At 42.0% G+C, this 26,870-nt stretch overlaps 1 protein-coding gene and 1 long non-coding RNA gene across 2 annotated transcripts; both read right to left on the reverse strand.

The window, feature by feature from the left end:
* Window positions 1–238: 238 nt before the first annotated feature.
* LOC135570320 (NLR family CARD domain-containing protein 3-like) lies at window positions 239–5,940 on the reverse strand. Its single transcript, XM_065016444.1, has 7 exons — window positions 5,405–5,940; window positions 5,080–5,164; window positions 4,722–4,950; window positions 2,553–4,350; window positions 1,520–2,267; window positions 1,245–1,291; window positions 239–867 (listed from the first exon to the last, which is right to left on the reverse strand). The coding sequence occupies exons 1-5, from the start codon at window positions 5,470–5,472 to the stop codon at window positions 2,078–2,080; spliced, it is 2,370 nt and encodes a 789-aa protein (XP_064872516.1). The 5' UTR covers window positions 5,473–5,940; the 3' UTR covers window positions 239–867; window positions 1,245–1,291; window positions 1,520–2,077.
* A 4,786-nt stretch (window positions 5,941–10,726) lies between these two features.
* LOC135570316 (uncharacterized) lies at window positions 10,727–25,380 on the reverse strand. Its single transcript, XR_010463516.1, has 4 exons — window positions 25,302–25,380; window positions 23,056–23,604; window positions 18,452–18,562; window positions 10,727–11,054 (listed from the first exon to the last, which is right to left on the reverse strand). It is a non-coding gene; the product is annotated as an uncharacterized LOC135570316 (long non-coding RNA).
* Window positions 25,381–26,870: the final 1,490 nt, after the last annotated feature.

Here is a 26,870-nt window from a genome sequence, read left to right on the forward strand (position 1 = left end):
TGTCCAGTGTGTGTGTGTGTGTGTCCAGAGTGTGTGTGTGTGTGTCCAGAGTGTGTGTGTGTGACCTGTGTGTGTCGTGTGTGTGTGTGTCCAGTGTGTGTGTGTGTCCAGTGTGAGTGTGTGTTTGTCCAGTGTGTGTGTGTGTGTGTCTTTGTCCAGTGTGTGTGTGTGTGTGTTTTTGTCCAGTGTGTGTGTGATTGTCCAGTGTGTGTGTGTGTTTTTGTCCAGTGTGTGTCTCTGTCCAGTGTGTGTGTCTCTGTCCAGTGTGTGTGTCTCTGTCCAGTGTGTGTGTCTCTGTCCAGTGTGTGTGTCTTTGTCCAGTGTGTTCACTTATTTCAGGGACACTGAGTCGCCTTCCCACCAAACCCCAAACCCTGGATAGAGGGGCTCAGTGAATGTGGAGGTGAATGTGATCAGGTGGGTCAGTGTGTCAGAGGAGGCTCTATAGAAGGACAGAGTGCCGGCTGGCCAGTCCAGATACACTCCTACTCTGTGGGAGCTGGAGGAGGGGACGTCTATGGTAGTGGGATTATTATTGTGCCAGGCAGTGTAACTGTTGTCCTCTTCCTCTTCCTCGACTCCAGGACTTGTCATTGTATCCAAGACCACAGTCATTACCCCCTTCTCTCCTGCTGATTCCTTTATATGTCACTCCTATACCAGCCCCCATTCTCCCACTCCACTCAACCTCCCAGTAACAGCGCCCAGTCAGACCCTCTCTACACAGCACCTGTCCCCAGACCTCAAATCTCTCTGGGTGATCAGGATACGGCTGCTCCTCTCTCCTACATGTCACCTTTCTGTTCTCCTCAGACAGAGAGAGGTGTCTGTTTACTGTGTTTGGGTCCAGTGTGAGATCACAGACATCTGATGGATGAAACCAGACACAATATTAGAAATCATCATCATTCACATTAGAATGTTAACTCACTTTTCATTAATTCATTTAATGTAGATGTTTCTAGGTATCAAAAGGAGAAGTTAAGGTAACTTGAGACTTGTTGAATGATCATATGTTATACTGTCTGGTAATATAAAACACACTTATTCCCATTAATTACACACACACACACACACAGTCAAATCAACTCTTTGTAAACTTTGGTGTCCCTGATTTCTGCTTCTGTAGAACTACAGCTGATATTTAATATGACCAAGTAAGTAATGATGATGGTCTTTGACTTTGACTTAACTTGAGTTAAGACTTATTCTTAGTCATATTCTTCACAGCAGTCAACACTCACATTTTCTAAGCCCAGGTTTCATTCTGTTCTCTCCACCATGTTCCACACTGTAGCGGTAAGCAGAAGAACAGACAGTTATTGAGGGATACACGCACGCACGCTCGCGCGCACGCACGCACGCGCGCACACACACACACACACACACACACAACACTGTCAGCATATAACTTTGTCAGCATATAACTTTGTCCAAGTGGTGGTCAGAATGTTTGTCTTAACTAGCCTGATAAGTCAAACATGTCTGATATGAACATTGACATAAACCCTCTACATACTTGAGTTTCTCCAGTCTGCAGTGTGGATCCTCCAGTCCAGCAGAGAGCAGTCTGACTCCTGAGTCTCCTGGGTGATTGTAGCTCAGGTCCAGCTCTCTCAGGTGTGAGGGGTTTGACCTCAGAGCTGAGACCAGAGAAGCACAGCCTTCCTCTGTGACTAGACAGCCTGACAGCCTGCAAAGAGTCAAATCATATTAAAACCACACTGATATTCTTTGGTGGTGAAAATAGTGGCAGTAAATGTTTTCAACATATTCAGATATATCAGTGTCCTGAAACCTTCCATATCTATTCATAAAATAGTGTATCATCATAAAAAATAACAAATGATCAAAGTATTGCCTGCAGATAGAAACATGTATAGTACAAATATTATAGTAGACTGACCAGACCAGTTTAAAAAGCAGTATCAGTCAGAAGACAGACAGTGAGGAATCAGATTTAGCAAAGCACCACATTTAAAACTGTAAACCTCACTGTCCAAACACATATGGTGTGGACTATGTGTGTCTGGTAAACACATGTGGATCTGGTGAACAGTTATCACTTGTTGACCAACTACAGGAATACTGACCTCAGAGTCTCCAGTTTACAGTGGGGATTCCCCAGTCCATCAGAGAGCAGCTTCACTCCTGAATCCTTCAGGTCATTGTTACTCAGGTCCAGCTCTCTCAGGTGTGAGGGGTTTGACTCCAGAGCTGAGACCAGAGAAGCACAGCCTTCCTCTGTGACTCCACAGCCTGACAGCCTGCAAAGAGATCATCATGACTTCACAAACACACTGTTAATTTAACACCAGTAGTGTAGAAGGACAATGGCAGATGCATTTGGTTTATTCTCTCAAACAACATATAGATTCATCTTCCGTCTCCTAGAATTGTATGGTCATATTGTTATACTAATGTGAAAATCAATGCATTTATTCAATAAGTTATTCAAATTAATATTATGTAAATATTGTAATACATATTTTTCTCTAAACTGAATATTTCTTCCTGATGATTAGTTCTTATATGTCATTTTATTTACTCACAGAACAGCTCTGGAGGCTTTGACCACTGGCAGCAGCCTCAGAAGACCTTCCTCTGATCTGGAGTATTTCTTCAGGTCAAACACATCCAGCTCCTTTTCTGAAGTCAGCAACACAAAGACCAGAGCTGACCACTGTGCAGGTGACAGGTTGGGTTTTGAGAGACTTCCTGATCTCAGGTATATTTGGATCTCCTCCACTAGAGAATGGTCATTCAGTTCATTCAGACAGTGGAACAGATTGATGCTCCTCTCTGGAGAGGGATTCTCCCTGATCTTCTCCTTGATGTACTCGACTGTTTCTTCATGGCTCTGTGAGCTGCTTCTTGACTTTGTCAGTAGACCTTGTAAGTACTTCTGATTGGACTCCAGTGAGAGGCCCAGAAGGAAGCGGAGGAAAAGGTCCAGGTTTCCCGTCTCACTTTGTAAGGCTTTATCCACAGCACTCTTGTAGACAGTAACTTTACGCCTTTGTTTGATCCTCACAGAAAAGTTCCTGGACGTTGATTGCAGTTTGTCCATGAGATTCTGATTGTTGTTGATGAATGAGAGGAACACATATACAGCAGCCAGAAACTCCTGAATGCTCAGATGAACGAAGCAGTACACCTTGTCCTGGTACAGCACACATTCCTCTTTAAAGAGCTGTGTGCACAATCCTGAGTACACTGAGGCTTCATTAACATCAATGCCAGCATCTTTCAGGTCTTCTTCATAGAAAATCAGATTGCCCTTCACAAGCTGTTGAAAAGCCAGTTTTCCCAGTGACAGAATGATCTCTTTATTCCAGTGTGGACCTGTCTCTTCTTTCCCAAGATACTTTTCATTCTTCTGTTTGGTATGAAACACCACAAGGTGTGTGTACATCTCAGTCAGAGTCTTGGGCATCTCTTCTCTCTTATGTTTCAGCATGTGTTCAAGGACTGTTGCAGAAATCCAACAGAAGACTGGAATGTGGCACATGATGTGGAGGCTCCTTGATGTCTTTATGTGTGAGATGATTCTGCTGGCCAGGTCCTCATCACTGAATCTCTTCCTGAAGTACTCCTCCTTCTGTGGGTCATTGAACCCTCGTACCTCTGTTACCTGGTCAACACACCCTGAAGGGATCTTATTGGCTGCTGCAGGTCGGGTAGTTATCCAGAGGAGAGCAGAGGGAAGCAGATTTCCCTTGATGAGATTTGTCAGCAGAACATCCACTGAGGTTGACTCTGTGACGTCCCAACAGATCTTGTTCTTCTGGAAGTCTAGGGGCAGTCGGCACTCATCCAGACCATCAAAGATGAACAGAACTTTGTACTTGTCGTAGTTGGAGATTCTTGATTGTTTGGTTTCCATTGAGAAGTGATTAAGAAGTTCAATGAAAGTGTGTTTGTCCCCTTTCATCAAATTCAGCTCCCTAAAAGGGAATGAAAATACGAATTGGACATCCTGATTTGCTTTTCCTTCAGCCCAGTCCAGAATGAACTTCTGCACAGAGACTGTTTTTCCAATGCCAGCGACTCCCTTTGTCAGCACAGTTCTGATACGTTTGTCTTGTCCAGTTAAGGGTTTGAAGATGTCGTTACATTTGATTGCAGTCTCTGGTCTTGCTTGTTTCCTGGTTGTTGTTTCAATCTGTCTCAGCTCATGTTCATTATTGACCTCTCCTGTTCCACCCTCTGTGATGTAGAGCTCTGTGTAGATCTTATTGAGAAGTGTTGGGTTTCCTTGTTTAGCGATCCCCTCAAATATACATTGAAACTTCTTCTTTAGATTAGATTTGAGTTCACGTTGGCAAATCACAGCGAGCTCATCTGAATCTAGAAATAACACAGAGGATATTAGTATTACATCTGTTTTAATGTCTACAGTATTGTAGGACTGTTATAAAGTTGTAAATTTGTACATTATAATAATTTATTCTGACTGTATAAATGTGTAAATGTTTTCATAATGCATTACAGACTGGTGTGACTGATTATATTATTATTGGTATTATTGATGGTATTATTAATGTTCTCTCTCTAAATGAATCACCACAACACATCCCTGCTGCTACTTGATGAGGTCACTAGGTGTTGTGTTAAGGCTGCTACAATATCATTGAGTTACACAGCTACTTTAGCTGTACTTTAGCTACAGCTTTTAAATGTTATAAAACACCATTCAACATGAGGCAGACAGCTCTTACATTTCTCCAGTGTGTCAGCAAGCTCCTTCTGGTTCATTTTCCTCAGGATGTGCAGTGTGATCTTCAGAGCCCCCTCTCTGGCACTGCTCTCCTGCTTCTCATCTTCAGCATCCACCACTTCCTTATCCCGTTTCTGACTCTCAAAGCCTTCTGGGAGTTCTGGACTAAGAATCCTCTTGAACATCTTCAGCTCGTTCTTCACAAATGTCATAATTTTCTCTTCAAGCAACTGAAATAAATAAAGTAAATAAGTTAAGCAAGAGAAGAAATGCTTTCTCATCAACACATTAATGAATGATTGACAGATCAACTTTACTTGAGGTAAACAAAAACAAATGTACATAACAGGACCACATACACTGAATATGGAGGCCAGGTCTGTTTGATGACTCTGGGAAGACTGACCACTGAGAATCTCTGACTCTGATCTCTCCTGTTGGTTTCTGTGGACAAAACATGAGATTACATCTCCTCATCCAGGGAGTAAAACACACACACACACACACACACACACGGAGGGAATGTTGTGTTTGTTTAATATTGTTTTAGGACTATGAGAATGGGCAATATGATTAGCATATGGATTATGAAAACAACAACAATAAATGGGAAAATGGGAGAGGAGAAATGACTAGAGACGGTGTTGTTTAACTCACTGACCAGGACCCATGAGTTCTTCTTACCTTTGTTCAGTAGAAAAGTCTCCCTCTCTAAACACTATAGGTTGATGCATAGACCAGTCACTCTTCATGGACACACAGCTGGGAACAGGGGAGGCTGGTCTCTCCTGCTTGATTGGTCTTCAACACAACAGAGACAAACATTACATCTCTCATCTACTCTGAGCTCAGATGGGGAAACATAAGAGTTTCATTCCAAAACACTATATATCACTTTTCAGAAATGTTAGTAAATTAGCTTTTATTGTTCAAAGCATTTCTGAAATCTAATCATGGTATGGGATTGTTCACTATCTAATCATGGGATTGTTCACTATCTAATCATGGTATGGGGTTGTTCACTATCTAATCATGGGATTGTTCACTATCTAATCATGGGGTTGTTCACTATCTAATCATGGGATTGTTCACTATCTAATCATGGGGTTGTTCACTATCTAATCATGGGGTTGTTCACTATCTAATCATGGGGTTGTTCACTATCTAATCATGGGGTTGTTCACTATCTAATCATGGGGTTGTTCACTATCTAATCATGGGGTTGTTCACTATCTAATCATGGGATTGTTCACTATCTAATCATGGGGTTGTTCACTATCTAATCATGGGGTTGTTCACTATCTAATCATGGGGTTGTTCACTATCTAATCATGGGATTGTTCACTATCTAATCATGGGGTTGTTCACTATCTAATCATGGGGTTGTTCACTATCTAATCATGGGGTTGTTCACTATCTAATCATGGGATTGTTCACTATCTAATCATGGGATTGTTCACTATCTAATCATGGGGTTGTTCACTATCTAATCATGGGGTTGTTCACTATCTAATCATGGGGTTGTTCTCTATCTAATCATGGGGTTGTTCACTATCTAATCATGGGGTTGTTCACTATCTAATCATGGGGTTGTTCACTATCTAATCATGGGGTTGTTCACTATCTAATCATGGGGTTGTTCACTATCTAATCATGGGGTTGTTCACTATCTAATCATGGGGTTGTTCACTATCTAATCATGGGGTTGTTCACTATCTAATCATGGCATGGGGTTGTTCACTATCTAATCATGGGGTTGTTCACTATCTAATCATGGCATGGGGTTGTTCACTATCTAATCATGGGGTTGTTCACTATCTAATCATGGGGTTGTTCACTATCTAATCATGGGGTTGTTCACTATCTAATCATGGGGTTGTTCACTATCTAATCATGGGTTGTTCACTATCTAATCATGGGGTTGTTCACTATCTAATCATGGGGTTGTTCACTATCTAATGGGGTTGTTCACTATCTAATTGTTCACTATCTAATCATGGGGTTGTTCACTATCTAATCATGGGGTTGTTCACTATCTAATCATGGGGTTGTTCAATGACAGATATGTATTTGTTTAAAATCACTTGATGTCTTCATTTCAGAGAGACAAAGACCTGCAGGGTACCAGGTAGTTGAGGTAATAATGAGACTATAAGGAGAACCAGTACTGAGTCAATGTGCAGGGTACCAGGTAGTTGAGGTAATAATGAGACTATAAGGAGAACCAGTACTGAGTCAATGTGCAGGGTACCAGGTAGTTGAGGTAATAATGAGACTATAAGGAGAACCAGTACTGAGTCAATGTGCAGGGTACCAGGTAGTTGAGGTAATAATGAGACTATAAGGAGAACCAGTACTGAGTCAATGTGCAGGGTACCAGGTAGTTGAGGTAATAATGAGACTATAAGGAGAACCAGTACTGAGTCAATGTGCAGGGTACCAGGTAGTTGATGTAATAATGAGACTATAAGGAGAACCAGTACTGAGTCAATGTGCAGGGTACCAGGTAGTTGAGGTAATAATGAGACTATAAGGAGAACCAGTACTGAGTCAATGTGCAGGGTACCAGGTAGTTGAGGTAATAATGAGACTATAAGGAGAACCAGTACTGAGTCAATGTGCAGGGTACCAGGTAGTTGAGGTAATAATGAGACTATAAGGAGAACCAGTACTGAGTCAATGTGCAGGGTACCAGGTAGTTGAGGTAATAATGAGACTATAAGGAGAACCAGTACTGAGTCAATGTGCAGGGTACCAGGTAGTTGATGTAATAATGAGACTATAAGGAGAACCAGTACTGAGTCAATGTGCAGGGTACCAGGTAGTTGAGGTAATAATGAGACTATAAGGAGTACCAGTACTGAGTCAATGTGCAGGTAGTTGAGGTAATAATGAGGCTATAAGGATTACCAGTACTGAGTCAATGTGCAGGGTACCAGGTAGTTGAGGTAATAATGAGACTATAAGGAGTATCAGTACTGAGTCAATGTGCAGTGTACCAGGTAGTTGAGGTAATAATGAGACTATAAGGAGTACCAGTACTGAGTCAATGTGCAGGGTACCAGGTAGTTGAGGTAATAATGAGACTATAAGGAGTATCAGTACTGAGTCAATGTGCAGGGTACCAGGTAGTTGAGGTAATAATGAGACTATAAGGAGAACCAGTACTGAGTCAATGTGCAGGGTACCAGGTAGTTGAGGTAATAATGAGACTATAAGGAGTATCAGTACTGAGTCAATGTGCAGTGTACCAGGTAGTTGAGGTAATAATGAGACTATAAGGAGTACCAGTACTGAGTCAATGTGCAGGGTACCAGGTAGTTGAGGTAATAATGAGACTATAAGGAGTATCAGTACTGAGTCAATGTGCAGGGTACCAGGTAGTTGATGTAATAATGAGACTATAAGGAGAACCAGTACTGAGTCAATGTGCAGGGTACCAGGTAGTTGAGGTAATAATGAGACTATAAGGAGAACCAGTACTGAGTCAATGTGCAGGGTACCAGGTAGTTGAGGTAATAATGAGACTATAAGGAGAACCAGTACTGAGTCAATGTGCAGGGTACCAGGTAGTTGAGGTAATAATGAGACTATAAGGAGTATCAGTACTGAGTCAATGTGCAGTGTACCAGGTAGTTGAGGTAATAATGAGACTATAAGGAGTACCAGTACTGAGTCAATGTGCAGGGTACCAGGTAGTTGAGGTAATAATGAGACTATAAGGAGTATCAGTACTGAGTCAATGTGCAGGGTACCAGGTAGTTGATGTAATAATGAGACTATAAGGAGAACCAGTACTGAGTCAATGTGCAGGGTACCAGGTAGTTGAGGTAATAATGAGACTATAAGGAGAACCAGTACTGAGTCAATGTGCAGGGTACCAGGTAGTTGAGGTAATAATGAGACTATAAGGAGAACCAGTACTGAGTCAATGTGCAGGGTACCAGGTAGTTGAGGTAATAATGAGACTATAAGGAGAACCAGTACTGAGTCAATGTGCAGGGTACCAGGTAGTTGAGGTAATAATGAGACTATAAGGAGAACCAGTACTGAGTCAATGTGCAGGGTACCAGGTAGTTGATGTAATAATGAGACTATAAGGAGAACCAGTACTGAGTCAATGTGCAGGGTACCAGGTAGTTGAGGTAATAATGAGACTATAAGGAGTACCAGTACTGAGTCAATGTGCAGGTAGTTGAGGTAATAATGAGGCTATAAGGATTACCAGTACTGAGTCAATGTGCAGGGTACCAGGTAGTTGAGGTAATAATGAGACTATAAGGAGTATCAGTACTGAGTCAATGTGCAGTGTACCAGGTAGTTGAGGTAATAATGAGACTATAAGGAGTACCAGTACTGAGTCAATGTGCAGGGTACCAGGTAGTTGAGGTAATAATGAGACTATAAGGAGTATCAGTACTGAGTCAATGTGCAGGGTACCAGGTAGTTGAGGTAATAATGAGACTATAAGGAGTACCAGTACTGAGTCAATGTGCAGGGTACCAGGTAGTTGAGGTAATAATGAGACTATAAGGAGAACCAGTACTGAGTCAATGTGCAGGGTACCAGGTAGTTGAGGTAATAATGAGGCTATAAGGAGAACCAGTACTGAGTCAATGTGCAGGGTACCAGGTAGTTGAGGTAATAATGAGACTATAAGGAGAACCAGTACTGAGTCAATGTGCAGGGTACCAGGTAGTTGAGGTAATAATGAGACTATAAGGAGAACCAGTACTGAGTCAATGTGCAGGGTACCAGGTAGTTGAGGTAATAATGAGACTATAAGGAGAACCAGTACTGAGTCAATGTGCAGGGTACCAGGTAGTTGAGGTAATAATGAGACTATAAGGAGAACCAGTACTGAGTCAATGTGCAGGGTACCAGGTAGTTGATGTAATAATGAGACTATAAGGAGAACCAGTACTGAGTCAATGTGCAGGGTACCAGGTAGTTGAGGTAATAATGAGACTATAAGGAGAACCAGTACTGAGTCAATGTGCAGGGTACCAGGTAGTTGAGGTAATAATGAGACTATAAGGAGAACCAGTACTGAGTCAATGTGCAGGGTACCAGGTAGTTGAGGTAATAATGAGGCTATAAGGAGTACCAGTACTGAGTCAATGTGCAGGGTACCAGGTAGTTGAGGTAATAATGAGACTATAAGGACTACCAGTACTGAGTCAATGTGCAGGTAGTTGAGGTAATAATGAGGCTATAAGGATTACCAGTACTGAGTCAATGTGCAGGGTACCAGGTAGTTGAGGTAATAATGAGACTATAAGGAGTATCAGTACTGAGTCAATGTGCAGTGTACCAGGTAGTTGAGGTAATAATGAGACTATAAGGAGTACCAGTACTGAGTCAATGTGCAGGGTACCAGGTAGTTGAGGTAATAATGAGACTATAAGGAGTATCAGTACTGAGTCAATGTGCAGGGTACCAGGTAGTTGAGGTAATAATGAGACTATAAGGAGTACCAGTACTGAGTCAATGTGCAGGGTACCAGGTAGTTGAGGTAATAATGAGACTATAAGGAGAACCAGTACTGAGTCAATGTGCAGGGTACCAGGTAGTTGAGGTAATAATGAGGCTATAAGGAGTACCAGTACTGAGTCAATGTGCAGGGTACCAGGTAGTTGAGGTAATAATGAGACTATAAGGACTACCAGTACTGAGTCAATGTGCAGGGTACCAGGTAGTTGAGGTAATAATGAGACTATAAGGAGTACCAGTACTGAGTCAATGTGCAGGGTACCAGGTAGTTGAGGTAATAATGAGACTATAAGGAGTACCAGTACTGAGTCAATGTGCAGGGTACCAGGTAGTTGAGGTAATAATGAGACTATAAGGAGAACCAGTACTGAGTCAATGTGCAGGGTACCAGGTAGTTGAGGTAATAATGAGACTATAAGGAGAACCAGTACTGAGTCAATGTGCAGGGTACCAGGTAGTTGAGGTAATAATGAGGCTATAAGGAGTACCAGTACTGAGTCAATGTGCAGGGTACCAGGTAGTTGAGGTAATAATGAGGCTATAAGGAGAACCAGTACTGAGTCAATGTTGTGTTTGTTTAATATTGTTTTAGGACTATGAAAATGGACAAAATTATTAGCCTATTGATTATGAAAACAACAACAATAAATGGGAAAATGGGAGGAGAAATGACTAGAGACAGTGTTGTTTAACTCACTGACCAGGACCCATGAGTTCTTCTTACCTTTGTTCAGTAGAAAAGTCTCCCTTTCTAAATTTTAGAGGAGGATTCATAGACCAGTCACTCTTCATGGACACACAGCTGGGTACAGGGGAGGCTGGTCTCTCCTGCTTGATTGGGCTTCAACACAACAGAGACAAACATTACATCTCTCATCTACTCTGAGCTCAGATGGGGAAACATAAGAAGAGTTTCACAAATAGAACTGACTTCTAGACGCTCGTTGCAGCGCGCGAGCAGTGTGTCATTTTTAAAAACGAGATTAATTTATCGACGCGAGCGTTGTAGTCAGTCTGTCAGCCCCGCTAAAAGGCTGGTGTCGTTACTCTGCCTCTCCGGGGGATGTTGAGGTAAATTTACTAACCGGGAGGGTTGAAAGATGTAATTTATTGGAGGTCTGGAAGACGCACTCTCGAGGTTGTTTACTCACAATATCAGATATTAAGATGATTTTTATAATGAATGTATACTGAGGTTGAGGTTCTGACTAGTGATTATTTACCCTGGGTTCAATACCTGCTATTGAGGCGCCCTGAAAATAATATTCAAAAGTTCGGTCCTTGGACACAGAGGGTTAAACACTAAAGTTACCGTCCATCTAGTGAAGAGAGGAGAACCAGACAGAGGTAGCCAGCATCCGTCAACGAGAGAGGGAGAAGCCTCACCGGGATTTAACAGGTGGAAGAAACAACCGGGGAGCTCCATCGGTCCACAAGAAATGCAGACAGCCGGTGATGATGTAGTGGTAGCTATGGTAACTAGGATGCTGCTGGTAGAGTAGCTAGCTAGCTTACCGAGCTGTACCGACTAGCTAGGATAACTAGGATGCTGCTGGTAGAGTAGCTAGCTAGCTTACCAAGCTGTACCGACTAGCTAGGATAACTAGGATGCTGCTGGTAGAGTAGCTAGCTAGCTTACCGAGCTGTACCGACTAGCTAGCAGGTCGTTCATCTGTCTCTCGTCTCGATGATGAATCCGGTGAACCACAAAATGAAACAAGGATAGAGAGTGAAAAGGATCTGGCTACACTCACACTGTCCCTGACCGTAAAGAAAAATGCAAATTGAACAATAAACTTCGGTGTTTCAACACTGTAACAAACTCCGTCGTTATTCCCCAAGATCACCTCAGTCCACTCTGCGCGTAACCGGACAATATCCTTGGCCTCACACCGAACGTGGACGCGGACAGTTCTGTACGGGGACGCGGACAGTTCTGTACGGGGACGAGGACAGTTCTGTATGGGGACGCGGACAGTTCTGTACGGGGACGCGGACAGTTCTGTACGGGGACGAGGACAGTTCTGTATGGGGACGCGGACAGTTCTGTACGGGGACACGGACAGTTCCAGGACGCGGACATGAGCAGTGCAACACAATCAACTAAACCCAGTCTTTACAGTGGGTTACATTAGTAATATTCATTTTTTATTATTATGTTAAACAAACATTCTAAGTTTTTTTATAACAATATCTTGAGCTCAGGGACCATATCCACAAAGCGTCCTTTTGGCAGACTAACTCAGGTTTTTTCCATATACACAAAGCGTCTCAGAGTACAACATTGGTCGTATAAGTGCTGAGAATAAAGACATTTTACACTTATGGGTATAAATTAAAGCTATGCATGAAGTCTCTAGTCCCACCTAGTCCGCAGATATTTAGGACACCTCGTGAGCTGTCCTGAGTAGTTAAGAGTTAACAGCAGGTGTCCTGAGTAGTTAAGAGTTAACAGCAGGTGTCCCAAGTAGTTAAGAGTTAACAGCAGGTGTCCTAAGTAGTTAAGAGTTAACAGCAGGTGTCCTAAGTAGTTAAGAGTTAACAGCAGCTGTCCTAAGTAGTTAATAGTTAACAGCAGCTGTCCTAAGTAGTTAAGAGTTAACAGCAGGTGTCTTGATAATACTATAGAATAATGCAGTGAGTCAGTGGTTCCTGAGCCACATGTAATTGCTTTGTAGTAGTTAAAAATCATGTTTTATATTTCTATATGATCAATCCATTAATAATATAGACCAACATGCAACAGTATGTCTTGTGCTTTTGGCAATGATTTATGTATAATAATTATGTATAACAAGTGATACCATGTATGTCTGTGGCGGCAGGTAGCCTTGTGGTTAGAGTGTAGAGGTGGCAGGTCGCCTTGTGGTTAGAGTGTAGAGATGGCAGGTCGCCTTGTGGTTAGAGTGTAGAGGTGGCAGGTAGCCTCGTGGTTAGAGTGTAGAGGTGGCAGGTAGCCTCATGGTTAGAGTGTAGAGGTGGCAGGTCGCCTTGTGGTTAGAGTGTAGAGGTGGCAGGTAGCCTCGTGGTTAGAGTGTAGAGGTGGCAGGTAGCCTCGTGGTTAGAGTGTAGAGGTGGCAGGTAGCCTCGTGGTTAGAGTGTAGAGGTGGCAGGTAGCCTCGTGGTTAGAGTGTAGAGGTGGCAGGTAGCCTCTTGGTTAGCGTGTAGAGGTGGCAGGTAGCCTCGTGGTTAGAGTGTAGAGGTGGCAGGTAGCCTCGTGGTTAGAGTGTAGAGGTGGCAGGTAGCCTCGTGGTTAGAGTGTTGGGCCAGTAACCGAAAGGTTGCTAGATCAAATCCCTGAGCTGACAAGGTAAAAATCTGCCCCTGAACAAGGCAGTTAACCACTGTTCCTAGGCAGCCATTGTAAATAACATCTGCTAACCATGTGTATGTAACCAATAACATCTGCTAACCATGTGTATGTGACCAATAACATCTGCTAACCATGTGTATGTAACCAATAACATCTGCTAACCATGTGTATGTAACCAATAACATCTGCTAACCCTGTGTATGTAACCAATAACATCTGCTAACCATGTGTATGTGACCAATAACATCTGCTAACCATGTGTATGTGACCAATAACATCTGCTAACCCTGTGTATGTGACCAATTTGATTTATATCTGGGACTAAGTTTGTTTATGTGTTGGCTTTATGTTCTGTGTTTGTGACCAGTGAGCTAAGATAAGGCATGGCTTTACCTAGCATAGACTTACACATGACCTGGAGCCAGTGGGTTTGGCAGTGAATATGTAGCGAGGGCCAGCCAACAACAGCATACAGGTCACAGTGGTGGGTAGTGTATGGGGCTTTGGTGACAAAACGGATGGCACTGTGATAGACTGCATCCGATTTGCTGAGTAGAGTGTTGGAGGCTATTTTGTAAATGACAGTCGGTAGGCTAGTCAGATTTACGAGGGTATGTTTGGCAGCATGAGTGAAGGAGGCTTTGTTGCGAAATAGGAAGCTGATTCTAGATTTAATTTTGGATTGGAGATGCTTAATGTGAGTCTGGAAGGAGAGTTTACAGTCTAACCAGACACCCAGGTATTTGTAGTAGTCCACGTATTCTAAGTCAGAACCGTCCAGAGTAGTGATGCTAGTCGGGTGGGCGGGTGCAGGAAGCAATCAGTTGAAGAGCTTTCAGTTTTACTTGGGTTTGAGTTAACAGAATCAAATCAAATCAAATTTTATTTGTCACATACACATGGTTAGCAGATGTTAATGCGAGTGTAGCGAAATGCTTGTGCTTCTAGTTCCGACAATGCAGTGATAACCAACAAGTAATCTAACTAACAATTCTAAAACTACTGTCTTATACACAGTGTAAGGGGATAAAGAATATGTACATAAGGATATATGAGTGAGTGATGGTACAGAGCAGCATACAGTAGATGGTATCGAGTACAGTATATACATATGAGATGAGTATGTAGACAAAGTAAACAAAGTGGCATAGTTAAAGTGGCTAGTGATACATGTATTACATAAGGATGCAGTCGATGATGTAGAGTACAGTATATACGTATGCATATGAGATGAATAATGTAGGGTAAGTAACATTATATAAGGTAGCATTGTTTAAAGTGGCTAGTGATATATTTACATCATTTCCCATCAATTCCCATTATTAAAGTGGCTGGAGTTGGGTCAGTGTCAATGACAGTGTGTTGGCAGCAGCCACTCAATGGTGGCTGTTTAACAGTCTGATAGCCTTGAGATAGAAGCTGTTTTTCAGTCTCTCAGTCCCAGCTTTGATGCACCTGTACTGACCTCGCCTTCTGGATGATAGCGGGGTGAACAGGCAGTGGTTCGGGTGGTTGATGTCCTTGATGATCTTTATGGCCTTCCTGTAACATCGGGTGGTGTAGGTGTCCTGGAGGGCAGGTAGTTTGCCCCCGGTGATGCGTTGTGCAGACCTCACTACCCTCTGGAGAGCCTTACAGTTGAGGGCGGAGCAGTTGCCGTACCAGGCGGTGATACAGCCCGCCAGGATGCTCTCGATTGTGCATCTGTAGAAGTTCGTGAGTGCTTTTGGTGACAAGCCGAATTTCTTCAGCCTCCTGAGGTTGAAGAGGCGCTGTAAGTCGCTCTGGATAAGAGCGTCTGCTAAATGACTTAAATGTAAATGTAAATGCTGCGCCTTCTTCACGACGCTGTCAGTGTGAGTGGACCAATTCAGTTTGTCTGTGATGTGTATGCCGAGGAACTTAAAACTTGCTACCCTCTCCACTACTGTTCCATCGATGTGGATAGGGGGGTGTTCCCTCTGCTGTTTCCTGAAGTCCACAATCATCTCCTTAGTTTTGTTGACGTTGAGTGTGAGGTTATTTTCCTGACACCACACTCCGAGGGCCCTCACCTCCTCCCTGTAGGCCGTCTCGTCGTTGTTGGTAATCAAGCCTACCACTGTTGTGTCGTCCGCAAACTTGATGATTGAGTTGGAGGCGTGCGTGGCCACGCAGTCGTGGGTGAACAGGGAGTACAGGAGAGGGCTCAGAACGCACCCTTGTGGGGCCCCCGTGTTGAGGATCAGCGGGGAGGAGATGTTGTTGCCTACCCTCACCACCTGGGGGCGGCCCGTCAGGAAGTCCAGTACCCAGTTGCACAGGGCGGGGTCAAGACCCAGGGTCTCGAGCTTGATGACGAGCTTGGAGGGTACTATGGTGTTGAATGCCGAGCTGTAGTCGATGAACAGCATTCTCACATAGGTATTCCTCTTGTCCAGGTGGGTTAGGGCAGTGTGCAGTGTGGTTGAGATTGCATCGTCTGTGGACCTATTTGGGCGGTAAGCAAATTGGAGTGGGTCTAGGGTGTCAGGTAGGGTGGAGGTGATATGGTCCTTGACTAGTCTCTCAAAGCACTTCATGATGACGGAAGTGAGTGCTACGGGCGGTAGTCGTTTAGCTCAGTTACCTTAGCTTTCTTGGGAACAGGAACAATGGTGGCCCTCTTGAAGCATGTGGGAACAGCAGACTGGTATAGGGATTGATTGAATATGTCCGTAAACACACCGGCCAGCTGGTCTGCGCATGCTCTGAGGGCGCGGCTGGGGATGCCGTCTGGGCCTGCAGCCTTGCGAGGGTTAACACGTTTAAATGTCTTACTCACCTCGGCTGCAGTGAAGGAGAGACCGCATGTTTTCGTTGCAGGCCGTGTCAGTGGCACTGTATTGTCCTCAAAGCGGGCAAAAAAGTTATTTAGTCTGCCTGGGAGCAAGACATCCTGGTCCGTGACTGGGCTGGGTTTCTTCTTGTAGTCCGTGATTGACTGTAGACCCTGCCACATGCCTCTTGTGTCTGAGCCATTGAATTGAGATTCCACTTTGTCTCTGTACTGACGCTTAGCTTGTTTAATAGCCTTGCGGAGGGAATAGCTGCATTGTTTATATTCGGACATGTTACCAGACACCTTGCCTGATTAAAAGCAGTGGTTCGCGCTTTCAGTTTCACGCGAATGCTGCCATCAATCCACGGTTTCTGGTTTGGGAATGTTTTTATCGTTGCTATGGGAACGACATCTTCGACGCACGTTCTAATGAACTCGCACACCGAATCAGCGTATTCGTCAATATTTTCATCTGACGCAATACGAAACATGTCCCAGTCCACGTGATGGAAGCAGTCTTGGAGTGTGGAGTCAGCTTGGTCTGACCAGCGTTGGACAGACCTCAGCGTGGGAGCCTCTTGTTTAAGTTTCTGCCTGTAGGCAGGGATCAACAAAATGGAGTCGTGGTCAGCTTTTCCGAAAGGGGGGCGGGGCAGGGCCTTATATGCGTCGCGGAAGTTAGAGTAACAATGATCCAAGGTTTTACCACCCCTGGTTGCGCAATCGATATGCTGATAAAATTTAGGAGTCTTGTTTTCAGATTAGCTTTGTTAAAATCCCCAGCTACAATGAATGCAGCCTCCGGATAAATGGTTTCCAGTTTGCAAAGAGTTAAATAAAGTTCGTTCAGAGCCATCGATGTGTCTGCTTGGGGGGGGATATATACGGCTGTGATTATAATCGAAGAGAATTCTCTTGGAAGATAATGCGGTCTACATTTGATTGTGAGGAATTCTAAATCAGGTGAACAGAAGGATTTGAGTTCCTGTATGTTTCCTTCATCACACCATGTCTCGTTAGTCATGAGGCATACGCCCCCGCCGCTCTTCTTACCAGAAAGATGTTTGTTTCTGTCGGCGCGATGCGTGGAGAAACCCGTTGGCTGCACCGCATCGGATAGCGTCTTCCCAGTAAGCCATGTTTCCGTGAAGCAGAGAACATTGCAGTCTCTGATGTCCCTCTGGAATGCTACCCTTGCTCGGATTTCATCAACCTTGTTGTCAAGAGACTGGACATTGGCAAGAAGAATGCTGGGGAGTGGTGCGCGATGTGCCCTTGTCCGGAGTCTGACCAGAAGACCGCTACGTTTCCCTCTTTTTCGGAGTCGTTTTCTTGGGTCGCTGCATGCGATCCATTCCGTTGTCCTGTTTGTAAGGCAGAACACAGGATCCGCATCGCGGAAAACATATTCTTGGTCGTACTGATGGTGAGTTGACGCTGATCTTATATTCAGTAGTTCTTCTCGACTGTATGTAATGAAACCTAAGATGACCTGGGGTACTAATGTAAGAAATAACACGTAAAAAAACAAAAAACTGCATAGTTTCCTAGGAACGCGAAGCGAGGCGGCCATCTCTGTCGGCGCCGGAAGTTACAGAATACAACCTTTTAAAAGTTAGATTTTTAAAACCTTGTCTGTTTTGTGCTCTGGGATTTGTAGAACCTGTGTTTAACATTTTGAACACAAACACGCTATCCATACCATGAGTATTTACTCTGTGATTAGATACCTGGTATATACCAGGAGTATTTACTCTGTGGTTAGATACCTGGTATATACTATAGATACCTGGTATATACCAGGAGTATTTACTCTGTGTTTAGATACCTGGTATATACCAGGAGTATTTACTCTGTGTTTAGATACCTGGTATATACCAGGAGTATTTACTCTGTGGTTAGATACCTGGTATATACCAGGAGTATTTACTCTGTGTTTAGATACCTGGTATATACCAGGAGTATTTACTCTGTGATTAGATACCTGGTATATACCAAGAGTATTTACTCTGTGATGTTGGCAGTATCATAGAGTGGAGTCTTCATGGACAGACTGCTGTCTCTCTGTGAATACATACCTGGTATATACTATAGATACCTGGTATGTACCATGAGTACTACTTACCCTGTAAATGCAGAAAAGTCTCCATCTTCGCAATCATAGAAATGGTCCATAGACCCGTCACTCTTCATGGACAGAGAGCTGGGTGAGTCTGGTCTCTCCTGATGGATTGGGCTTCAACACAACAGAAACAGACCTTCAGTCTCTAGTCTAATGTAGACTACAGGTCCATAGACCCATCAATCTTCATGGACAGACAGCTGGGTGAGTCTGGTCTCTCCTGATGGATTGGGCTTCAACACAACAGAAACAGACCTTCAGTCTCTAGTCTAATGTAGACTAAAGATGATGACGTCATGTCACTGATACCAGGTCAGAGACAACATATATAGTTAATAAAACATGCCAAGAGATTTATGTCTGTCCCCACAGTGTCCCCACAGTGTCCCCACATTCTCCCCACAGTGTCCCCACAGTGTCCCCACATTCTCCCCACAGTGTCCCCAAGTGTCCCCCAAGTTTCCCCACAGTGTCCCCACAGTGACCCCACAGTGTCCCCACAGTGTCCCCACATTGTCCCCAGTGTCCCCACAGTGTCCCCAAGTGTCCACACAGTGTCCCCACAGTGTCCCCAAGTGTCCACACAGTGTCCCCACATTGCCCCCACAGTGCCCTCACATTGCCCCCACAATGACCCCACAGCGCCCTCAAGTGTCCCCACAGTGACCCCACAGCACCCCCACAGTGACCCCACAGCGTCCCCACATTGTCCCCACAGTGCCCCCACAGTGACCCCACATTGTCCCCACAATGACCCCACAGCGCCCCAAGTGTCCCCACAATGACCCCACAGTGCATTGTTGAACATCCTAAAGGTTTCAGATCAGTGGTTTCCAGCCAACACTATATATCCATTTTCAGAAAAGTTGGTAAATGAGCTTTTATTGTTTAAAGAAATGATGAATAAAATTGGTGTTTTTTTTCCACTATCTAATCACGGCATGGGGTTGTTCACTATGTAATCATGGGGTTGTTCAATGACAGACATGCATTTGTTTAAAATCTATCACTTGATGGTTTCCTTTCAAAGAGACAAATAATCATGTTTTATTTCCTGAATGCTATATCTGCCTCATTCTCAGAGAAATCAGTAGTACTGCTAGGTTTTACACAGTAATAATATATATCTGCCTCACTCTCAGAGAAATCAGTAGTACTGCTAGGTTTTACACAGTAATAATATATATCTGCCTCACTCTCAGAGAAATCAGTAGTACTGCTAGGTTTTACACAGTAATAATATATATCTGCCTCACTCTCAGAGAAATCAGTAGTACTGCTAGGTTTTACACAGTAATAATATATATCTGCCTCATTCTCAGAGAAATCAGTAGTACTGCTAGGTTTTACACAGTAATAATATATATCTGTCTCATTCTCAGAGAAATCAGTAGTACTGCTAGGTTTTACACAGTAATAATATATATCTGCCTCACTCTCAGAGAAATCAGTAGTTCTGCCAGGTTTTACAGAGTTTCATAAAGAACTGTACAAATGATACATTTGACAAATAATAATGTAATGTAATGTGCAGGGTACCAGGTAGTTGAGGTAATAATGAGACTATAAGGAGAACCAGTACTGAGTCAATGTGCAGGGTACCAGGTAGTTGAGGTAATAATGAGACTATAAGGAGAACCAGTACTGAGTCAATGTGCAGGGTACCAGGTAGTTGAGGTAATAATGAGACTATAAGGAGAACCAGTACTGAGTCAATGTGCAGGGTACCAGGTAGTTGAGATAATAATGAGGCTATAAGGAGTACCAGTACTGAGTCAATGTGCAGGGTACCAGGTAGTTGAGGTAATAATGAGGCTATAAGGAGTACCAGTACTGAGTCAATGTGCAGGGTACCAGGTAGTTGAGGTAATAATGAGGCTATAAGGAGAACCAGTACTGAGTCAATGTGCAGGGTACCAGGTAGTTGAGGTAATAATGAGGCTATAAGGAGTACCAGTACTGAGTCAATGTGCAGGGTACCAGGTAGTTGAGGTAATAATGAGGCTATAAGGAGTACCAGTACTGAGTCAATGTGCAGGGTACCAGGTAGTTGAGGTAATAATGAGGCTATAAGGAGTACCAGTACTGAGTCAATGTGCAGGGTACCAGGTAGTTGAGGTAATAATGAGGCTATAAGGAGAACCAGTACTGAGTCAATGTGCAGGGTACCAGGTAGTTGAGGTAATAATGAGACTATAAGGAGAACCAGTACTGAGTCAATGTGCAGGGTACCAGGTAGTTGAGGTAATAATGAGACTATAAGGAGAACCAGTACTGAGTCAATGTGCAGGGTACCAGGTAGTTGAGGTAATAATGAGACTATAAGGAGTACCAGTACTGAGTCAATGAGCAGGGTACCAGGTAGTTGAGGTAATATGTACATGTAGGTCGGGGTAAAAGTGAGTAGGCAATCAGGATAGAGATTACATCTCCTCATCCAGGGAGTACACACACACAAACACACACACACACACACAGGGGTTGAATGTTGTGTTTGTTTAATATTGTTTTAGGACTATGCAAATGGACAAAAGGATTAGCCTATGGATTATGAAAACAACAACAATAAATGGGAAAATGGGAGGAGAAATGACTAGAGACAGTGTTGTTTAACTCACTGACCAGGACCCATGAGTTCTTCTTACCTTTGTTCAGTAGAAAAGTCTCCCTCTCTAAAGTTTATAAGTCTAAACTAAATGAAAAATTCTGCTTTGAACGTTGATTAACTTGTAACCTGAGTATTTCTGTATTTTCAATTTGGCGCTCTGCAATTTGGCACTAGCCTCCCACCTCCCATAAGAAGTTAAAGAGCTTGGTGGGTTTTTTCATTCTCTAATCAAGGCATGGGATTGTTCAATGACAAACATGCATTTGTTTAAAATCACTTGATGGTTTCATTTCAGAGGGACAAATAATAATGTTTTTTCCCACAAAATGCTATTCATCTGCCTCACTCTCAAATGTGACCAACCGGCTGAATGTTGTCTTATGTGGCAAAACTTGAAATTGTGTTTTTAATTGGATAAAAGTACAGACTCAGTGTTAGAAAACTAAATATCATACACTACAGTTGAGGAACAATGGGAAAGTAATTATGTTTTGAAAGATGATAAACTTTGAGAAAATGTCCTTTGAATGTTTTGGTACCTACTGGAGAGCTCTTCTCTGTCTACAGGGCTGCTACTTTGGCAGATAATGTCACCCATCTAAATAAATAATTTTTAATACATTTAACTCTTTAACTCTATTTAACTGTATGGTGTTTATGGTTTATGTCAGTTTCAATGTTTGTTACACTATAAATGGTTATTTAATGGTTGTAAGTGGTCAAATGAACCAGAACATTTTGTATTTTACAATTCTACTAATTATTCTAATTCTTCTACTAATTCTACTACTTTAGTAAGGAATTACACATTTTTCAGTAGTATTGCAGTTTCTAAAAAGTTCAGCATAATTCCACAAACGACATTAGTTGTCTAATTCCAGTAGATGGCAGCATAAGAACACAAATCACCACGATAGTTTTCTCCCTGGATACACCACCATTTGGCTCTATATTTTCAATAAATATTTAGCAATTCAAAGTTATTAATTCACATACAGATATTGGTGAGGCAGCTGAGAAATAAAGTGTATTTTTCGAATTCCTTAGATCAGTCTCTAACCTGCCCTACCTATCCCATTCCAGTTGCTAGACTTTCACATAGAGGTTACCAGGTCACACAGTTCAAACTACATTTGAAAAATAAAACACATGTGACTTGTTGATCAAGTGTTCAGCCTTGCAATAATAAATATAATAAAATAACAAAACAAAAACAGCAAAATGCTGAGACAGGTTTTGATTAACAAAATAATCAGTGCTATTTAGTACTATAATGGTATTTACTAACATAATATTATTACTAAAACAGTTTCTAAAATAATTTGGGTTAAGGTTAATGCTAAAATAGGTAATACGTAGGGATAGATGCTGATGTAAAAAGGGGTTTAAAAATGCATTTGATTGATTGTTAGGTTCAGGGATTTTAAGGTAAAAAACAGTATGGGTTTATAGGTCTCTTGCTCCTCCCTGTGGCCTTCTGTGGGTATTACATAACTCATTCACGACACCTGATAGGCTCATAATCTGAGGTAGCAACTACTTCAGATCTACAAATCTGTCCTGTCCATTTGTCTTCTAACTCAGTGAAACTGCGCAGCATTCACTCAATCCGATGCCTACGAACGAACATTTTGATGCGTTTCAATTTACCCAGCAGCCATTTAGAAACAACAAGTCATCAAAACAAAGTGTTGTTTCTGAATTTAAAACACAAAAATGTCTTCTGGCTGTTTAAATCGGCCACGTCTTGAAAAAGAGAACAGGGACATGCGTTTTAGTTAGGTGTTTTAGTTTTCTTTTTCTGAAAACAAATATGGTTAACCATGACCAGAAAAATGTTTTCCCTGCAGTACCTCCACAGACCCCGGATTGAGAACCCTATATTAGTTAAAAATCTGAGAACAGTATTATTAAAGGTACCCATAACAACCATTTCTGACTAAAAAACAAATGTGAACATTTTGGAAACATTTTATGTTATCAAAAATTGTCATCTCACCTCTTAGCTTTGGTGTCATGTTCCCCAGAGAGACTCATTTTAGAGGCAGGACTCCCCTCCTCTCTCTCCCCAGAGAGACTCATTTTAGAGGCAGGGCCCCCCTCCTCTCTCTCCCCAGAGAGACTCATTTTAGAGGCAGGACTCCCCTCCTCTCTCTCCCCAGAGAGACTCATTTTAGAGGCAGGGCCCCCCTCCTCTCTCTCCCCAGAGAGACTCATTTTAGAGGCAGGGCCCCCCTCCTCTCTCTCCCCAGAGAGACTCATTTTAGAGACAGGGCCCCCCTCCTTTCTCTCCCCAGAGAGACTCATTTTAGAGGCAGGGACCCCCTCCTCTCTCTCCCCAGAGAGACTCATTTTAGAGGCAGGGCCCCCCTCCTCTCTCTCCCCAGAGAGACTCATTTTAGAGGCAGGGCCCCCCTCCTCTCTCTCCCCAGAGAGACTCATTTTAGAGGCAGGGCCCCCCTCCTCTCTCTCCCCAGAGAGACTCATTTTAGAGGCAGGGCCCCCCTCCTTTCTCTCCCCAGAGAGACTCATTTTAGAGCACTGACCCCTAAACAGAGATACAAAATGTTGTTTGTGGTTAACACAGTCATTATTTAATGTCAATTGTTATCATTTATTAATTATCTCTTATAAAACATTTACTAACAGACACAGAAACAATCAGATGATTTAATGCAATCACATGAAAACGTAGTTGTGACATTTCATCTCCATGGTAACTGTCTGTAATAATAATAAGTCACTGTTTGTTAAGGTAGTTATAGACAGTACAGCAACAATAATAATAATAATAATAATAATAAGTCACTGTTTGTTAAGGTAGTTATAGACAGTACAGCAAGAATAATAATAATAATAAGTCACTGTTTGTTAAGGTAGTTATAGACAGTACAGCAACACAAGGCCATGTCTCACACTTGTTTTTATTCATTAAAAGTGGCTATTTATTGTCTTTCAGTCTGTTATTTTCTAAATGTATCTGAGAATATAGACAGAAGGGCTAAAACAGACATGAATGATCTGAGGGGGAAATCATTGATCCATTCAGAAAGGTTTCATATCTAAAGTAGACTAGGTTATAATGTATAGTAGTGGATTGTTAGTGATATGTAGATGTTATATTATGTAAAGTAGACTAGGTTATAATGTATAGTAGTGGGTGGTTAGTGATATGTTATATTATGTAAAGTAGACTAGGTTATAATGTATAGTAGTGGGTTGTTAGTGATATGTAGATGTTATATTATGTATAGTAGACTAGATTATAATGTATAGTAGTGGGTTGTTAGTGATGTGTAGATGTTATATTATGTAAAGTAGACTAGGTTATAATGTATAGTAGGGGGTTGTTAGTGATATGTAGATGTTATATTATGTAAAGTAGACTAGGTTATAATGTATACTAGTGGGTTGTTAGTGATGTGTAGATGTTATATGATGTAAAGTAGACTAGGTTATAATGTATAGTAGTGGGTTGTTAGTGATATGTAGATGTTATATTATGTAAAGTAGACTAGGTTATAATGTATAGTAGTGGGTTGTTAGTGATATGTAGATGTTATATGATGTAAAGTAGTCTAGGTTATAATGTATAATAGTAGTTTGTTAGTGACATGCAGATCAAGGTCTATAACACGGCTATAACCTACATATCATAGATGACCAGTCTAAACCTGTTCAGATCAGTTCACATAATGTTATAGTCCTACCAGTAGCAGGACAGAGAATGTACTGTATATAACCTACATATCATAGATGACCAGTCTAAACCTGTTCAGATCAGTTCACATAATGTTATAGACCTTCCAGTAGCAGGACAGAGAATGTACTGTATATAACCTACATATCATAGATGACCAGTCTAAACCTGTTCAGGTCAGTTCACATAATGTTATAGTCCTACCAGTAGCAGGACAGAGAATGTACTGTATATAACCTACATATCATAGATGACCAGTCTAAACCTGTTCAGATCAGTTCACAGAGACCATCAGGTTTGTCAGCATGATAAATGATCATAACTCAAACCTACTCTGACTATTGAATGTCTGACATCGACTAACCTTATAATAGTGTGTAGAAAGCCAAGACCAACGAGAGTTTGCCCATCTTTCCTACATCTCAACACATTTATCTGACTTCTAATGTACTGAGAAATATGTGCCACAGTTTCAACAGCCATTTTATAACTGCGTAGGCTACAAACATACTTTTAATTTCACATGAGGCAATCACATAACTTACAGTCACTGGTGCAGACGCCTGTTTTCTTACAGATGAAGTAGCTTTCATAGGCAACTCATTCAACCAGCCTAAACAACAGTAAATAAAAGATGTCAAATGGTCAAAGGAGAAGACATGAAAGAGGTAGAGATATATATATGGAGTCATACACATGAAAGACAGGTGTTTTGCTACAGATGTAGGATCTTAATTTGAGACAGTTTACTACAGCAGAACAATTATGTGGATTATAATTAACATTTTAAAGTGGAAAGTGGAAATGACAAACTTCAGAAGCCTTTTAAAACATCAAATACACTACAAGTTTTAGTTTTCCTGCAACAGGGTGATCAAATTCAGATCCTACATCTGTACAGAGATGAGGTCTTTATCTGAAAAAGGAAGTTTGAGTTATTAGCAATGAAGTTGCAACTGTCAGCTGCTGTAAACCTCTGTGATTGGATGTTATAGACCCCAATCTGAACAGTTTCTTCCCCGTGGTTATAGCCTTTACCTCTATGCTCAGACTACCTAATTCAGCACCATCACTACACTATAGAGGAACTATGATACAATTACATTATCATATGAAATGTAGAGGAACTATGATATAATTACATTATCATATGAAATGTAGAGGAACTATGATATAATTACATTATCATATGAAATGTAGAGGAACTATGATACAATTACATTATCATATGAAATGTAGAGAGTCACTACACTATAGAGGAACTATGATACAATTGCATTATCACATGAAATGTTAAATGTAGAACTATAAAATATTGAATGTTGATATATTGAATTTGACTTGACCACGTCCAGTCAGCTCCATGTTGTATGATTAAACTGACACCAACCTGTCTCAGTAGAAGTAGACTGTTAGGAGTGTTTTACTTCACTATACTAACATTACACCAGACATTTAATGTCTCTACACACTTTACAATAATCCCTGGCAGGATTCTCACCTTGTAGCCTGAATTCACAACCAGAACATGTCAAGACATTGATATATTTTCTGTTGTGTATATTCTTATGGGTGAGGCCTGAGCTGGAATGTGAAGTTAACTGAAGCTGGCTAACTTTAGAAAACCAGTATATCTAGCTAGTATCATAGTTTACCCCTCAGGCTACGTTCAGGTTTCAGCATCAGGCAGGTATCAACATGCCGAGTCGTAGGCTACAACCTCGGTTGTATTCATTAGTTTACTCCACAGCCAACAGTTTTAAAATGTTGCTGTCACGCCCTGACCACAGAGAGCCCTTGGTTCTCTATGATGTTGTAGATCAAGGCATGACTAGGGGGGTGTTCTAGTTGTCCTATTTCTATGTTGGTGTGCTTGGTATGCCAACAGTTTTAAATGGCACTAATGAACACACACAACCTGTTTTGAGGAAGTGTAAGTTGTTGTTAGTCTTTCCACAATATTTATTTGTCTCTTTCACACAAAATACCTCCCTGAGTAAAAAGTGTTAACAGTAGATTAGAAAGAGAAAATGTTTGTTTGTTGCTTGTTGTTTTTTAAGCCTGTTTTGAGAAGACAAGTCTATAGACCTATGATACAGTAGGAGATCACCCTG

The sequence above is a fragment of the Oncorhynchus nerka genome, unplaced genomic scaffold (genome assembly GCF_034236695.1).
Source record: "Oncorhynchus nerka isolate Pitt River unplaced genomic scaffold, Oner_Uvic_2.0 unplaced_scaffold_985, whole genome shotgun sequence".
Lineage (NCBI taxonomy): Eukaryota > Metazoa > Chordata > Actinopteri > Salmoniformes > Salmonidae > Oncorhynchus > Oncorhynchus nerka.

Excerpts from the sequence above, each read along its gene's own strand:
- LOC135570320 (XM_065016444.1), bottom strand. The coding sequence starts at position 5,472 with ATGAAGAGTGACTGGTCTATGCATCAACCTATAGTGTTTAGAGAGGGA. Across the intron at positions 4,351-4,721 it reads TGCTGACACACTGGAGAAAT|ATTCAGATGAGCTCGCTGTG; the intron begins GTAAGAGCTGTC and ends TGTTATTTCTAG. Across the intron at positions 2,268-2,552 it reads AAAGCCTCCAGAGCTGTTCT|GCTGTCAGGCTGTGGAGTCA; the intron begins GTGAGTAAATAA and ends ATCTCTTTGCAG.